The sequence below is a fragment of the Mauremys reevesii genome, linkage group 20 (genome assembly GCF_016161935.1).
Source record: "Mauremys reevesii isolate NIE-2019 linkage group 20, ASM1616193v1, whole genome shotgun sequence".
NCBI classification, from domain to species: Eukaryota; Metazoa; Chordata; order Testudines; family Geoemydidae; genus Mauremys; species Mauremys reevesii.
This window is the reverse complement of record NC_052642.1, coordinates 15885502-15903466: the sequence shown is the minus strand read 5'-3', so window position 1 is coordinate 15903466 and position 17965 is coordinate 15885502. Positions and strand designations below refer to the sequence as shown.

The following is a 17965-nucleotide window of genomic DNA, read 5'->3' as shown; positions in this document are numbered from 1 at the left end:
CAGGATTCTGATCTGATGTATGCCCAGAGTGAAGTCTATTGGGATCAGAATCTGGCTGATGACCTGTAGCAGCATAGGGCACCCATATCGCCACCACCTACTGAATCACCAGCACCACATCCTCTCAACCCTGGTGTTCCTTGGTGGTCTCCTGGTTCCAGTACTGTGCTAAGCCAGCCTAGCTGTGCTTGTGAGATGTCATAGGTGACCAGCACAAGGTGGTACTGCTGCAAGGCTTATAAACCCAGCAGCCATAAAATGCTGGATATTATGGGTTTATTAGGATGATTATTTATTTCTTATGTGGCAGCCGGCATGGGGACAGTTCTTGGCAAAACAGATGAAGATGAAATTGCTACCATGAGGACCTGGTAAGACAAGAACAAAAGGAGAGGACAGCCTGGGGAAGGAGGGCGAGAGATGGAGTCGCGTGGGAGACTGGTGGCATAAGTGTTACAATTTGTTTAATTGTTAACTGCAATATTCACAAATGGACCCAGGGACAGATCCTCAGAGGAGGGAGCCACATTGGCTTATGCCAGCAGGCCCATCATTTAGAGCCTCTTGAGGATGCGGGTTTTGAGAAGGAACCTGGACCCCGGGATCAGGAAGGGCATGCCAGGCATAAGGGGAAGCGTGAACAGATTTTCAAAGGCACAGAAGGTGGCTAGGCACCCAACTCCCACTGAAAGCCAGTAAGAACTGGGTTGTATGCTCTGGGCCTTTGGAAGCCTGCCCCTTATTTATTTTTGCCGTAATGTGTCTGGCTGTCTTTGGTAATTGTATGGCCCCCATTACGGTAACATCACCAAACAGCTTAGCCCATAGTCTCTGGCCGCTGGAACCCTTTGTCCTCCCATCACGCCTCTCCCTCTCTTTTGTTTTCTCTTGCTGATTTAAGCCTACTTCACCATTGTCCTTGGCCGCAGGACCTGTCCGTTTCCACTGTCCCTATGGCTCTACTGATAATTTGAAGAAGTGGGACAGAGCATGAACAGAAGCATCAGGACAGGGAAAGATTCCTAGATTTTGGATTTAGGGTGGGTGAGCGGGTGTCGGACTTGCACCCCTGAACACAGAGCAGTAATACAAGCTTCCTCTGTCAGGCAGCCACCACCAGGCAGGGAGAGGGTATTTGAGTCTCCCTGTTCAGCTGGGGCCTGAGTCTCCAGAGATGAGTATCCAGAGTAACTCAGGAAGCCGGTGGAATGACAGCAGTAGAACTGGTATGAGAGGAAGCCTGGCCCCCTCTCTGAGAATGGTACCAGCTGTGATTGTAGAGTGATGCATCTGCCCCCTAGGAATGGATCTGAGATTAACTCATTTCACAGCTGGCTATCAAGGAAGCCTCCATCTGGTTGCCAGCCTAAAGTGACTTCAAAACACTGACCTGGGGCAGAAGGTTCTGAAATTCCCTTCCTCTGATCTCTCTACAGTGTCTGTCCTTGAGGAACAGTCCCCATCAACGGCTGTAATGCCCCAGAACTGACTTTGCGGAGAGCCGTGTCCATGGCTGAAGGCAAGAATGCGCAATGGACATCAAGGTCAGTTTTTATTGGCAGCAGAGCCTTTGGGGAAAGTGGAATATTGCTCTTAGAACAGGCTATGCAGGACAGCAGAAGAGCAACAATTTAAAAATAGAGGCTTCAAAAAATCAGTTTGCTTCCACAACAGGAAATGAAGAGGGAAAAATATGAAAGTAAGTGCTTCAAAACAGAACGTGTTACAGCATGGGATTTCCATAGATAAGAGAAAAAACAATGAACTGGCCATCTGAAAAAATAGTTCAGCAGGAGGAGAAAATGACTAACCCCAAGAGATTGTTATTGCATAGTGTGGATGAAGAGAGGCACCGCCCCACAACTGTTCACCTTAATACCTCTGCTACTGCTGGGAATGGGATGGCTCTGGGAAAGGTGAAGGTGCAGCCTTTTGCTTTGGCATGAAGGGTTAGGGTTTCTAATGTCCATGGAGCGGGCTGGCTCACCCCAGAAGGGCTAGAGGCCGGGGGTAGCTGGCCCTGGTTACTGAGGAGGCACACCTGAGCAGGAAGCTGCAGAGAGGGGGGATGCTCAGGGAGACCAGAGAAAAGCATAGAAGAGGCTTCAGCAGAGAAACCTGGGACTTGGAAGTAAGACAACAGGCAGGAAAGGCCTGGGCATGACTATATAAGGGGGTGAATGGAGGGACTTGAGAGCTTTTAGTTTGAATCTTTGTTAATTTAATAAACCTCAGAAGGGCTGTGAATGGACAACAGGGTTTGAGAGTTATTGAAGATGTCCCTTGGAGGGGGAAACTGAGGTAGGGGCTGGAGGCCACACTAGGACAGTCCACATGATGCTGAGGACTAAACAGACGCTGGCAACAGATGTGCAGCTAGTGTGCTCAGATACCTGCTTAGCGTGCTGATCAGTGATGTTTCCATGTGCTCCCCCTGTCTTTTGTGTCCTGTGGAGACTTGTCTTAGTAAGCTCTTTGGGGCAGGGACTGTCCCTTTGTTCTGCGTCTGTACAGCACCTAGCATAAGGGGGTCCCGGTCCATGACTGAGGCTTCTAGGTGCTACCACAATAAAATTACCTTCTTGGTGAAAATACAGACAATAAGGGAACTAGGTGGCTCAGGGGTAACAGGGCCATCCGAGAGCTGGTCTGCACTGAAAAGTTAGATTGACCCAGCTACATCACTCACGGGTAGTTAACTCCACCTAACCAGCGTAGCCAGCGCCAGGCCGATGGAAGAATTCTTCCACCGCCCGAGCTACCACCTCTCGGGGAGGTGTATTAACATCAGCAATGCGAGAACCCCTCCCATCACTGTCGTGAACTTCTACGCTGAACCGCCACTGCAGCTGTAGCATTTTAAGCGTAGACAGAGGCAGAGACCCTCACGTCTGCACTTAAAATGCTACCAGCGGCACAGCTGCGTCATTGCTTCAGTGTAAATGCTACCTATTGTGAGGGGAGGGGTTCTCCCATTGGCATAGGTACTCCACCTTCCTGAACTTGTGCTGCCTACACAGGGACTGAGGTCAGCTTAACGACGCGGTTTAGGGGTGTGGATTTTTCACACCGCTGACGAACAGAGTTCAAGCGACCTCCTTTTCTAGGGTAGACCAGGCCTCAGGCTTCAAATACATGCCAGGGTTGGCAGTGCTCAACATTTCGTGCTGTCTGTCTCACATGAAGTGTGGAGAATTATCTTATTGCTAAAGCTGGCCTCTTTATGCCAGGTTGGAGGGGTATTGCCAATGCAGCGTCTATGGGAAGCTTGCGGTGCTGCTGCCCATGCTGAAACCATTCTGTATAGGAAAAACAATACTTAGCACTTTCACTTAGCTGCAAGCACCTTCGTAAGGGCCTCTTGCATACACCAGTGTGATGCCAATGATGTCACGGGAGTTACTCTTGATTTACACATGCATAACTGAATTCGGACCCTTTATCTCCACTTTATGCATGGGTTAATGGAAGCACAGGAAACGCTGCACCTTTAATTAGAGTGAATGATATTCATGCACAGATGGGTAGAAGGAATCCAGAAAATAAGACATGCAGCACAGTAAAGAGATAAATATGCCCCCCCACCCCCGTAAATTTTCCTTTAAGGAGGTGGCTGCCCTCGCCCACCCGGAACAGGAGCGTGTTAAATGACTCTAATGAAATAACTGTCTCCTGACAGGATTACGTTTTTTCATTTCCTGCAATTGTCTGCAGTTCCTGTTTGGGGAGCATTCGCACTCCCACAATGCTGCCCTGCAACCAACTGTATCAGTGACTCACTTCCTCTCCCAGCAGAGGCATTGCCCTGCCTCTGGAATGAATGACTATCCTCCAGTCACACACTGCATTAACCTTCCCTCCAATTCAGCCCTCCAAACCCCACTCGGCTCAGCCGGCTGTAGAGGGCACTAGAGCATCAGCAAGAATTTCTAACAGCCCCAAAGCCAAGTTCTCTCCTCCCTTGAAAGATGCTGGGGATGGGGGAGAAACAGTGTAGCACAGGCTCCGGGTTGTCTCACTCCACGGGAGTGGTTTTGGGGGTACCCTGAACCGTGTTCTGAAACCATGTGGCAATGCTGATTTTGTGCTGGGGGGTTGTGGTACCACTTAACAGAGACTGTGCCACTGGGCTGTGGAAGAGCGGAGAGGGATTACTAGCCTTTTCCAGGGACAGTCGGGAGATGCCATTACAAACCTAATAATAATTATGAACAAATGTATACCAGCCAATGTTATTTCTCATGTAAGAAGGCTGGGAGACGATGCAGACTCAAACAATGTAGCGGGGTAGCCGGCATCATAGGTGTCTGTGTCTGTATATCTAGTACAGTAGCACCACTTAACAGTCCTACAAGTGAGCAGAGAAAGCTTAAGCTACTGCACATGGTCTCTGGCCTTTGTTTCCCTGTAGGAAGACTGGCTCCGTGTTCCTGCCAATGGCATCAGTGTGGATCACGCTTTGAGGAGCTGGAGCGGGGTGGTCACCCCCCTCCTGCCCTGAAGGGCTTAAAAGCAGCCCTGGGGAAGGGTGTGTGTGTGTGTGAGTGAGAGAGAGAGAGAGGCTGATTTGGGGAAGCAGCCACAGCTGGGGCCATGCCCCAATCAGGCCACAGCTGGCCCTATAAGAGAGCTGAGGGCCAGAGGCTGTAGGAGACTCTCTCTAGCTTCTGAGGGAGAAGGACTTAGCTGCCTGAGCGCTGAGATGGGTACCTGAGGTGGAGCAGTGCTGGAGGAGGGCAGAGGGAGCTGGGGAGCTCCGGCCTACTAAAACCCCAGGCTGCAGGCCTTGCTAAAAGGCTAAGAGGGTACTGGGGCAGCCCAGGGATAGGCAAAGGCAGCTGGTCCTAACCCCCCTTGCCGATGATGAGTGGTTTACAGACGGCAGTGAGCAGGGGCTAGGTGGTGACTGGCAGTAGACACTGAGGCAAGGTGGGGATAGAGGGTTGGAGGTTCCCCTGGGTGGGGAGACCCAGATTGTGGGTCACTGCTGGGGGCAGAATCCTGATGTAGAAGGGCACTGGGGTCTGGGAGGGGGCAGGTGAGATACCAGCCTGCAGAAGGCACTCTGGGATGGAAGAGCTAATTCCCAGGATGACCAGCAGGAGGTGCTGCACTAGTGAGTTGTCACCCCGCCACAGGAGCTCTCAGTTTATTTCAATGGCATAGCAATAGCAACAGCAGCAGAGCGTGGCAGGGCTGACATAATGTGCATCTTTATTATTTCTTTAGATTTAAAAATAGCCCCCACAAAAAGCTCACAGCAGCCTGACAACTGAGCTGGGGTAAAATTGTCCGAAGAGATTTAAGAGCCTGTGTGTTCCACTCATTTTCAGTAAGACTGAAGTGTACTCTAGGAAAGGTTTGCCATTATAGCTGTATTGGCTAACAGCTTATACCAGCAAAAGAGTGCTTTGGGCAGCTTAGCTTATATAAGCTGTGCTAACGAAAGCGTTCTTGCCTACACTACATCTTTTGCTGGTATATTAAAAAAAAAATCACACCCATAGTCAATATTACTAGACTGACAAAAGTTTTAAGTGTCGACCTGGCCTGACTTTTGATACTGGGACTTAGGCTGGTAAGTCACATCGGCGCTTTTGAAAATTTTACCCTTAGGCCTAGTCTGCAGTAGAAAAGTTAAACAGTGTAACCACTGGTCAGATAGGGGGTTGATTTTTATTTTTATTTTTTCTGATTTAGATATAAGCCCTAGTGTGGATGCAGTTATACATGTAAAAAGATGCTATATATTGGTGTAGGGACTGGAACGGGAATGAGCTATACTAGCATAAGCACCTTTATACTTGTATAACTGAATCCACAATGGGGACTTTTTGCTGCCTTAAGTAGACAGTCTACTGTAGTTAAAGCCAAAAATCTTTCTAATGCAATTAGTCTCCGCTTGCTCAGTGAGAGTTTCTGAGCTTGGAACAGAACAATATAGCATTTTCTTTGATCTCACCAATTTCCCAAGGTTTGGTTGCAGCAGAGCGAAGCACCCGATCAATCTCTCTAACTCTGTGTCTTAATTTGTGCAGCCTGCACCTCAATTGCATTATTGCCAATTAATCTTTTGGACTGTCAGAATTCATATAACGAGGATGGAAGGCCACTTTCCCAACCTATGACAAGCACTTACTTCAGCACGTAACTGAATGGCAATAGCCACATAAAACAGCTGAGTTCTTACAATCTTGGCTTCCTTTCCCTGCCTCTAGTACAACGGATGCATCTTTACTTCTTTCTGACCTACTAGTTCAGGGGTTCTCAAACTGGGGGTTGGGACCTCTCAGAGGGTTGTGAGATTATTACAGGGGGGTTTGCGAGCTGTCAGCCTCCACCCCAAACCCCACTTTGCTTCCAGCATTTATAATGATGTTTAAATATATAAAAAGTGTTTATAGTTGTATAGAGGCTTGCTATGTGAAAGGGGTCACCAGTAAGAGTTTGAGAACCACTGCACTAGCTGATTCTTTGCATACATTGGGGTCAGGGCTTGTAGAAAAGCAGCACCTCAGGAAGTCTTTCTATCAACTTCACTAGGCATTGGACCAAGGCCATAGTGATCAGAAATTTAATCCAATACTCATCTGTGAGGTCCAGGTTTAGCTTCAAGGAAAATATTTCTACTTCAACTGGTCTTTGCGCTGCAATTGAAGGGGCATGCTCAGCTATTAGGCAAGCATGGCTGTTTGATATTTGGTACATTTTTGCAGTCAGGATCCTTAAAGCAGTGGTTCTCAACCAGGGTACACGTGCCCCTGGGGATAGGCAGAGGTCGTCCAGGAGGTACATCAACTCGTGTAGCTATTTGCTTGGTTTTACAACAGGCTACATGTAAAGCCCTGTGAAGTCAGTACTAACTAAAATTTCATACAGACAAGGACTTTATACTGCTCAATATACTATACACTGAAATGCAAGTACAATATATATATATTCCAATTGATTAATTTTGTAATTATATGGTAAAAATGAGAAAATAAACCATTTCACTACTAGTGTGCTGTGACACATTTGTGTTTTTGTCCGCTTCTGTAAGTAAGTTGTTTTTAAGTAAGGTGAAATTTGGGGGTACACAAGACAAATCAGACTCCTGAAAGGGGTACGGTAGTCGGGAAAGGTTGAGAGTCACTGCCTTAAAGGCTCTAAACCAATGGTGGGCAACCTGTGGCCTGCAGGCCACACGCGGCCCATCAGGGTAATCTGCTGGCGGGCTGAGACAGTTTGTTTACATTTTCACGGCCGCTCGCAGCTACCAGTGGCCATGGTTTGCCGTTCCTGGCCAATGGGAGCTGCAGGAAGTGGCAGCCAGCACGTCCCTGCTGCCCGCACCGCTTCCTGCAGCTCCCATTGGATGCTATGGGAGGATACTATAATGGGGAGCTGGAAATTCTGCAGCTCTAGTGAGGTCTAGGCAGTCCTCGATCTCCTGGGTTTAGAGCTGCCTTCTAGGAAGTCCTTGGCTCGTGTAGGTGGGGAACCTAGGCCCACCCACTCCACTGGATTCTAGTCTGCTAGAGGGATCTTTTCTCTGGCAGCTGCCTTTCTCCTCAGGAGTTCCTGTTCTGTCATCCTTAACCTGTTATCATGCCCAGAGTTTTCCCTGCCTAATTAACTGCCTCCCAGTTACTCAGCGAGTTAGCTATGCCTAGGTGAGCCTGCAATGCCCCATTCCCCCTGGTGGAGCCTGCAGATGTAGGCTGGGCCCCTAACCTCTCCAGTTGTAAGCTCTCTGGGGGCATGGGCTCAAAGTCCATGACTGCAGCTGGGACACATTACGGTAATACAAACAAGGATGATAAAATAGTCCATAAATGCATGGATTGCCTCTCCCAAGGGTAACAAAGATCCGATTGTCTCTGGCTATTTCTTGGGCTCAAGCCACAGCTACCAGCCCATTAACACAACTTACTTTTTTTTTTTTTTAAGTAACCACTAGCTTACTTGTGTGACGGCCAGCACATCAGCTAAGCGACCTGTCACCTCCGCTTTGCATCCTCTTCATCATTTTTTTCACAGCTTTTCGTACCTCAACATGCCCTGCTGAGTTAGATTTAACAAACTGCAGGCAGAAAAATACACAGGCACGAGGGGCACCTCCCATGGCAGCAATGTGGAACAAAAATGTTGGAAAACAAGAGGTTTTGAAGCCTGCAGTGAATATATACCTTTGGAAAACAAAAGCTCAGCAAAGGGTGAGAATTAAGGGCTTAGATGCTTACAAAACCAGCTGTAACTGATTAGCTTTAATGCCCAATTAAACGTCCACGGTAAGCAGTGATGCTGAGAACACCAGGTACAGTAGTTGGAGAGGTAAACACTGTTTGCCATGGTGCCCACTGTGTCATATGTTCCTGAGCAGAGGTGGAAATCAGATTCAGCAAACACAGCACAAAACATCCCTACGGACTAGAATGAATCCTCAGTACTCAGTGATCTTTTAAGAGCTAGGATTCACTAGCTTGCTTTAAAGAGATAGGAGGAAAAACATGTACGTGGAGCAAAAACTGATGCCCAGCTGATAAACGGAGTTGAAAGGCAACGTGGTCTAGGGGTTAGAGTATGAGATTAGGAGACCTGGCATTTAATCTAAACTCTGCCACTGGTTTGGTGTGTAGTTTTGGGCAAATCTCCTGGGTAATCTCTCTCTCTCTCTCCCCCTGTAAAATGGGGATAGGTAAATCGGATTATCTATCCACTTCAGAGGGTCATTGGGAAAATGAATGAGTTAACTGTAAATTATTATAATTAGGAACTCCTATAATATAAGCAGATGATGCATTACACTAGGCACTGTATTAACACAAAGTAACAGACTTTCCCAACACAGTTATTTTCTAGATAGATACAGCAAGCTTGCCCAACACCACCTCGCTGGGCACAGAACTCAGCCTTTGTGACTAGCTGCCCAGGGTCCTAGCCACTAGACTATGCAGCCCTCTCTCTGAAGGGCTTTGAAAATGTGAAGTGGTTGTAGGCCTTGACTAGAGTCACGATTTTTTTTCACACTGGGGTAAACTGGACTGGCACTGATAAAGGCCCCATCTTACAGTTACGGCAACAAAGGGGTACAATGTAAAGGGAAATAAGAACTCCCCAAGGTATTACAGACCAGTCAGTTTAACTTCAGTACTTGGAAAGATAACAGCAATCAATTTGCAAACACCTAGAAGATAAGGTGATAAATAACAGTCAGCATGGATTTGTCAAGAACACATCATGTCAAACCAACCCAATAGTTTTCTTTGACAGGGTAACAAGCCTTATGGATGGGGGGTAGCGATAGATGTGATATATCTTGATTTTTAGTAAGGCCTTTTTATGCAGTCTTGCATGACCTTTTCACAAACAAACTGGGAAAATAAAGCCTAGGTGGAGCTACTATAAGCTGGGTACATAACTGGTTGGAAAACTGTTCCCAGAGAGTAGTTATCAGTGATTCACAGTTAAGCTAGAAGGGCAGATCATGTGGGGTTCTGCAGGGATCAGTTCTGAGTTCGGTTCTGTTCAATATCTTCATCAGTGATATAGATAATGGCATAGAGAGTACACTTAAAGTTTGTGGACAATACCAAGCTGGGAGGGGTTGCAAGTGCTTTGGAGGATAGAATTAAAATTCAAAGTGGTCTGAAGTAAATAGGGTGAAATTCAATAAGGACAAATGCAAAGTGCTCCACTTAGGAAGGAGCAATCAGTTGCACACCTACAAAATGGGAAATGACTGCCTAGGAAGGAGTACTGCGGAAAGGGATCGGGGGGGTCATAGTGGACCACAAGCTAAATATGAGTCACCGGTGTAACCCTGTTGCAAAAAGAGCAAACATCATTCTGGGATGTATTAGCAGGAGTGTTGTAAACAAGACACGAGAAGTAATTCTTCCACTCTAATCCACACTGATTAGGCCTGAACTGGAGTATTGTCCAGTTCTGGGCGCCACATTTCAGGAAAGATGTGGACAAATTGGAGAAAGTCCAGAGAAGAGCAACAAAAATGATTAAAGGTCTAGAACAGTGGTTCTCAACCACGGGTCCGAGGCCTCCTGGCGGGGGGCGTGAGCAGGTTTCAGGGGCCTTGGACAATTGCGCTGCTTGCTATCGCCTAACATTAGCCCTGTCTTTTAATCCACTGGATATGCAGGAAAAACATTTTTTGTGGCACAAGTGGGCCACAGAGTTTTTATAGCATGTTGCGGAAGGGGTGGGGGCTCAAAGAAAAAGATTGAGAACCTCTGGTCTAGAAACCACAACCTCTGAGGGAGGATTGAAAAATTGGGTTTCTTTAGTCTGGAGAAGAGAACAGAGGGGACATAACAGTTTTCAAGTACATAAAAGGTTGTTACAAGGAGGAGGGAGAAAAATCGTTCACCTTAACCTCTGAGGATAGGACAAGAAGCAATGGGCTTAAATTGCAGCAAGGGCGGTTTAGGTTGGACATTAGGAAAAGCTTCCTAACTGTCAGGGTGGTTAAGCACTGGAATAAATTTCCTAGGCAGGTTGTGGAATCTCCATCACTGGAGATTTTTAAGAGCAGGCTGGACAGACACCTGTCAGGGAAGGTCTACATAATAGTCCTGCCATGAGTGCAGGGGACTGGACTAGATGATCTCTCGAGGTTCCTTCCAATCCTACGATTCTATGATCAATATTGGTCAGCGTGATGACAGAAGGCCACTGCCTATTATAGTGCATCTTTGATCTATAGGTATTCGTCAGTTCTCAATATATCACTGAAGCGGCTACAAGCTAACCTAATTCATGTTAAGTAACATGTACCGTGCTACAGATGCATATTGGAATGAGTTTGGTGAGTGCTGTGCTTCTCCATTATTCACAAGTTTCTACTGTACATGCTCAGCATGAATGCCTTATTTGAGATGAAGGAAAGCATCAAAACAGGAGCATTTGTTGGTCTCCCTGAGAGCATGACTTGGACATCTCTGCAATGCGATACATCATCTCTACCTCACAAAACAGCAGCTGTCCATGCAGAAGACAAACTCCTGGTCTATGCAGTCTTGGTGCTGGGATAACTCTGTAGGTTTTTGTTTTCCTCTCCACCACCAATATAGTTACATTGGCCCAACCCCTAGTGAGGACAGAGTTATACCGGGGCCATCCACTAGTTTAGCTTATTCCCTTTCTGTATCGGAATAAGCTATCCTGATATAAAACTGTGCCCGTACTGAGAAGGGGGTGTTATACTGCTTTAAATATATCCGTGTAGTTAAGGGGGTACAACTTTGCATCAACGAGTCCGCCAACATTTGAAAGTGTAGTACACAAGACAAAATCCTAACAGTTGTGCAGCTACACATGCCAATAATGATAAAAATGGCCATTGTACACCTGCACCATCAGTTTCCACTTTCATGTGCAATGGCCATAGTCACACAGGCATTTTCTGTCACCTGGATTCTCCCTTTACTCTGATTGACTCACGACAATCTTCTTCCCTCACTTTAATGTTGCCATTAGCCAATGATCATGGCCATTCACATGAGCATGAGACCGCTGGCTTCTTTCTCTCTCAAGCAGCTGAATACGCAAAGATTGTTGCATCTAAGAGCCAGGATACCCTGGTTCAGTGAATAGGGTAGAAAAGCAGTCAATATATCTGCTTTTGTTTCTGGCCTTACCATTGATTCACTGCGTGACCACAGCCCAGTCACTCAAACGCTCTATGTACCAGTCTTCCCCATCTGTGAAAGTGGGGCTAATGCTACTTATTGACCTTTGTAAAGGGCTTTGCGACACAGTGATCCGGGGGCGTGGGTATGGCCCGGGGGCTCAAGAGGCCTGCGTTCTAGTCCTGGGACGCCTGCTGGTTGGTAGGGTGATATTAGGCACATCTCCTACCGCTATGCTGTCTTTAGACGTCCAGCTGTTTGGTGCACAAACGCTGACTGGACGTTTGTGCAGCCCTAGCGTAATGGGGCCCTGACCTTGCTTAGGGCCTGTAAGCATTACTGAAATATGAACAACATACCTGACGAGTCAGGCTTGAGGTGTTTTGACCAGCCCACGAGAACAACCGTTACCTGGGATATGTGCATCCCACAGCACAAGCGATTCCCAGCACCCCTCAGATTGCTGTACTGCGTAAGGCAGCCTGTTTATTTCTCTAGCGACGGTTGACCTTCGGTTCAGCCGATATCTAAAACACTTTCTCTGAAGACAGAGAGTTCACAGCACTGATATATGTAATTATAGGGATGCACCCAGGCATCTAACAGAACAGCATGAGTTCATTCCTGCTGACTTGTCGTGGTTTTCAGACATTGAAACGGACGGGTCTTGAAATGTGACTTCTCTGCAGATGGCATGGATGCCCCGCCTCCTACAGCCCTAAGATCTTTGGGGTTGGGCCGCTGGCCTCCTGGTCTCAGAGCACCTTTCCCATTCCTGGCCCTTACGACGACTCCTGCTTCTTTCCTGCAGGATTCTGTACAGCTCCTGCTGTTGGCCAGCTACCCACACCAGACTGAAGCATATTTCCAAGGCTGCTTCCCACCATCTCTGCTGGTTCTCTGATATCTGTCCCCACGTAGCGTGGGCCTGCCCCTATTGCTTCTGAGCTCCCTTCTGCGGGAGCAGCAATTCTGGCATCCACCCTACTCGGGTTCAGCTTTCCTCAGCAAAGAAAGTCTGTACGGTGGGTGTTTCCGTTTTCACCTTCCCTTAGGGGTTCTTTTCTCTGTTATGGTCCCGTGCCATGGTGTACAACCACCTTACAGTTTCTCTCTGCCCCTCACCTTGGGGTTCCTGTCAGGGACAGTGCATCACCGAGCCCTTGTATCAGACTTGACCGTCCTGCAGTGCTTGCATTCTCCACCACCTGGGACATGTTGCTCTACTCACCATTGAAAGGCGCTACCTCCTGGCGGTTCTGGGGATTAGCGCCGTGCGGCCAACGCCCCTTCCAGCAGTTTACAGACTGTCCGTTTCTCCTCTGCAGCCTGCTCTCTCGCTCTCAGGCACCACAGCTGTCCTCTTTGTGACTCAGCCCTCTGGCCAGGTCACTTGTGGTTTTCCCTTTGGTGGTGGGAGGGGATGTATCAAAGTTCCTGCTCTCTCGTAATCGCAGGGAGTCTTCTGCTTCACTGCCTCACAGGGCCACTCCCCAAGTGGCTGGCAGGGGAACCTGGGTCTGCCCTCTACTCTGGGTTCCACCTCAGGGACACTACATAACAGCCACAGCCAAGGTCCTTTCCCTGCACCTTTCTGCCTTTCTCTGAGCCATGTCCATGCCTCCTGGCCCTCCCCACTCTTCTGGGTTTGTCAGTCTCTTCACTCCCTCCTCCCAGGGTGTAACTTGAGGCAACTCATCTCTGCAGTCTCCAAACGCTCCCTCCCTTCTCCCAAGAAGGGATGGCCGAGTCCTTCCCTGCAGCCTCCTCTGCTTTCAGTTTCCAGTCTTTTGTTGAAGCCCTACTTGTCCCTCACAGGTGAACATCTCTCTAATTAGCTGCCTCCAGCCTAATTAGCCGATTGGGCCCAGTGTGGGGAGCACACCCCATCATAGAGTATTACACTGTTGGGTAAATAAAGGCACCGAGGAGTGATTTGTTCAAGGTTGTGTTCGGGCCTTGTCTACACTAGACTATCCCTAAGATTTCCCACCTTTGCTATCACAAGTCCCCCTCTACTGGTAAGGCGATCGTGGCAATGCTAGTGTAGAAAGCATGCTGGCATTTTAACAACTCGTGTCTGATTCAGCTCAGGCCAGGCTTTAGGGACACAATCACCATGGAGTCACAACAGTGGGAAATTATGGGGGTGGGAGGGAAAGCCTGGTCTTGTGTCAGCAGCAATGCTAGAAATAGAGTCCTGACGTCCAGTTATTCTTTATATGATCGGAGACCTCAGCCAAGATGAGGGCTCCCTGGGGCTAGGCCCTGCACATACACACAGTGAGACACAGTCTTTAAATTGCAATGAAGTTGGTGCTGCGGCTCAAGTAATTTTTTTACTTTCGTAACTGAGGCAGCAAGTCCAGAGGTGCCGGGGCTCTGAACAGCCAAGCCCAGAGGTGCTGGAGCTCAGGCCTGCAAGCTCTGGCATAAATTAAGCACTGCTGAGACAGTCCCTGCCCAAAGAGCTTATCGTTTTAACGGACAAAACAAAGGAAGCATTATCCCCCGACACAAGTGAGAGATCCCGGGATTTGCCCAGGGTCCCACAGGAAATCCAGAGCTGAACCCAAATTGTCCCAGTGACTGTGCCTCAAGGTGAGGAAAGATGAGCCTCTAGTTATTCCTGAACCATTGATCACACAAACCTGTAGCAAAAGTAACAGGAACACGCACTCCCAGCAAACTGAGCTGCAGGAATGGGCTCCTATTTCTTAATGCAGTCCTAGAGCGTTTGATATTTTGCCACACACACAAAAAAAAGTTTTCAGAATGTCTCCCTAAACCCTCCAGAGCGTAGCAACCTATTCTGGCTAGAGCAAGAAGAAAACTTCCCAAGGGGAATTTGTTGATTTAAGGGCACTGTCTTCAATTTTTTATCTAATTCAGCTTTCCCATGGGAAAGAAACACATGCAGCTTCATGCCAGCATCCCCCTTCCCTCCCCTCCCACCATAATCAGCTCCACAAGGGAAAGTGGAGGGCGGGGGCAGGAAGGGAACCCATCAGAGCAAGAAATAAACAGCAAATTGCATTGAGCAATTGTCACCTGCTGCATGATGGAAATGCTACACAGCATGGTTTATTAACCTATTTGGCACACCCTCTCGCGTGTCTCTCCAACTATCTGTAACAAAAGAAATCAGTGGCTGCTGAGATTTGTACACCTTCTCCCCCCTCCAACAATTTTCCCACAATAGCTTAGGGTTGAATTTTGACTTATTCCAATTGTGTATGTGTAAAGAGGATCAATTGCAAATATGCTGTACCACTAGAATGTTAATGCCCAAAACCCAAGGAAGCCGGGAAAACTCAGATGTAATGTGACTTGTTCCTTCTAACCTTTTGGGGCTGCATGGAGACTGTACATTCCAGATATTGAGTAAAAGTGACAGAGCGTTAAATACAGCCAGGCAGTGTGTAAGTGATAGAGGGCTGGACCTGCCAGCAGTGTGCATCCCCGCAGGGCCTTGTAAAATGCACCACTATTCTCAGGCCTGGCCTACTGGAAGAGCTAAATTGAGCCTTACACCAATCTATTTACATAAGTTCAGATCTCTACTGAAACCAGTTGAATTCTCATTTAGGCTGATTTAGCATAATGTGGTCAATGCTTACATGATGGAAGCCATGGAAGTAGATAGATACATAGCCATATTGACAATCCCCCATGCTCAGAAATCAGGATTCCCCCAAACCATGCAACGATTTACAAAAAACAATACTACTTTTTATTGCAGGGAAGGGATAGCTCAGTGGTTTGCACATTGGCCTCCTAAACCCATGATTGTGAGTTCAATCCTTGAGGGGGCCACTTAAGAATTTAGAGTAAAAATCAGTGCTTGGTCCTACTAGTGAAGGTAGGGAGCTGGACTCAATGACCTCTCAGAGTCCCTTCCAGTTCTATGAGATCTCCATATATTTATTCACCATCTGATTTTTGAATGTTGGGGTGCATTCAGGTCACACGTTTAAGCTTTACTTCACAACCAGGAGGGGTAGGAACTTGCTAAAAAAAATTAACAAATTAAAAAAAAAACAACCTGAGATTGTCACAACTCACATGACTCCTGCTGTTGGGGCTTTAAGAAATGCATCAAATATCACAAGACTCGTTATGAAACTGGGAGAGATGACAACCCTGAAATAGTCACTTGTAGAGTTGGGGAAGTACCAGCAGTGCAAAGATTAAACAGAAAAAACAAGGAAGGAAGGAAATGGGGAGGCTGTTGCAGGACTGGCTACTCAGGGCCTAATTCATGCAGAGTATCATTCCACTGACACCAGGAATGAATTCAGCCCTGGCTCACTAGAAGGGGATGTGCTGGTTATTACCTCATGACACTGGGGTGTTGTTATCAGAGAGTTTGACAGGAGCCAGGATTCCAGTAAGAGTCACCAGGCATGGACAGAACAAACTTTCTCACAGTCTCTGATTGTTAGGAAGGCTGAGAATAAAACTACTTTTCTCCCAAACAAAACACAGTGGTTTTCTTAGTACTTTAAAAAAAAAAAACACAAATAAGAAACCAATCCCAATTGAGATGAATGAAACCAGCCCTGTTCCTCCTCCCTGAGTGTGATTTATCCTGTGACTTTGAGCTGAAAAAAACTGTTGTCTGTGACCAGTTCTCAGACCATCCAGTGCCCGATACACACGTGCAAAATGTGCATTATTTCCCCGAAGATGCTCATTTTGTTTTTTAATAACTGCGGGTCTATTTCTGCTCTCTGACTGGATCTGTGCCAGTCCTGATGTTCCCATCCTGATTCTACCAAGACACAGTTCCAAGAATTCAAAGAAAGCAAGAACTGACGTCAGAGATCAGGAGTCAGGAACTCCTGCCTTCTAACCCTGATTCTGTTATTAAATTGCTGTGTAGCCCTGGGCAGGTTATTTAACCACAATTCAGGAAAAATGTTGATAAATTGGTGAGGGCTCAAGGAAGAGCCAAGAGACTCGAAAATATGCCTTAGGGTATCGCCTTTGTTGGTATAACTTCTGTTGCTCAGGGGTGTGAAAAAACCCACCCCTCTGAACAACATAAGTTGCACCAACAGAAGCACTGGTGTGGACAGTGCTATGTCAGCGGGAGAGACTCTCCCGCCGACAGAGCTCCTGCCACTTTTTGGGGTGATTTAATTATGTCAACAGGAGAGCTCTCTCCTGGTAGCATAGCATGGCTATACGAGCAATCTTACAGCAACACAGCTTCATCGATACAGCTGTGCTGCCATAATCTCACTAGTGTAGCCATGGCCCAAGACTCAAGGAACTCAATCTATTTAGCTTAACAAAGAGAAGGTTAAAGGCGGAGTTGTCAGTATTTGGACTATAATCGTGGGGAGCACATATTTGATAATGGGCTCTTCAGTCTAGTACAGAAAGGTATAACAGCTAGTGTATTTAGAACATAGTGACCAGCATTCAAGTCCTGGCTTCCTACATATGTGATTGGTCGAGGAATTGTCTCTGTTATCTTCAGTTCACGGCTTTATTCCGACTGCCAAGATAAATGAGTATCTTTTTTAAAAAGTCCTGATAATAATGGTAATATCCAGAATAAACAGCATTTAGATTATGTTACATTTTCAAAGCACTATAGAAACATTCAAAATTGTGCTAATGTAGTAGTAATAAAAATCATATTTTCTACCCATGTTAGGTTTCGTAAAATTATTTTTTAAAAAGCTGAACATTTTGGACTTGAATAGGGTTCAGAACAATTAGTTCATTGTTCTCTTGGACGCTTATCCTGCAAACCCTGATGCGTGTGTGTAACTTGTTGCTCTGTGAGTAGTCTCAGAGGGGAATCACGTGATACATACATAAGTCTTTGCAGGATTGCAGTCTTGGGCTTTACAGCGGTGTAGAGGAAGCAAATCTGTTTCCATTCACAGTACGTGTTAGATGTTCCACACCAACTCCAGAGTACCCATCTCTTTGCATCTTGCACTCATGGTGCTAGTCATTTAGTTAATGGGTGCACTAAGTGGCTTAAACACAGAAGGATGCAACCATCATAATCCAGAGTCTAAATATAGAATCAGAAATGTGGGGCTGGAAGGGACCTCAAAAATTATCTAGTCCAGCCCCCTGTGCTGAGGAAGTACCATGTGTATGTAGGCATCTCTGACAGGTGTTTGTCCAACCTGTTCTTAAAAACCTCCAGTGATGGGGATTTCACAGTGCTTAACTATCCTTATAATTAGAAATTTTTTCCTAATATATAACCCACATTTCCTCTTGCTGCAGATTAAGCCAATTTAACTTCAAAAAGGGAATCTACACAAAAACAAGGACGCTAGTTAAACAGAAATTATAAGGAAGAG

The 17965-nt window shown here is 46.8% G+C and overlaps 1 protein-coding gene across 1 annotated transcript in view; it reads left to right on the top strand.

Annotated features, from left to right (window-relative positions):
- The first annotated feature begins 1436 nt into the window (after positions 1 to 1436).
- KSR1 (kinase suppressor of ras 1) overlaps positions 1437 to 17965 on the top strand; it is a 149245-nt gene continuing 132716 nt past the window's right edge. The window contains exon 1 of the mRNA XM_039508233.1: positions 1437 to 1544. Coding sequence (XP_039364167.1) covers positions 1533 to 1544 — 12 coding nt within the window. The 5' untranslated portion in view covers positions 1437 to 1532. The remainder of the gene's footprint in view (positions 1545 to 17965) is intronic.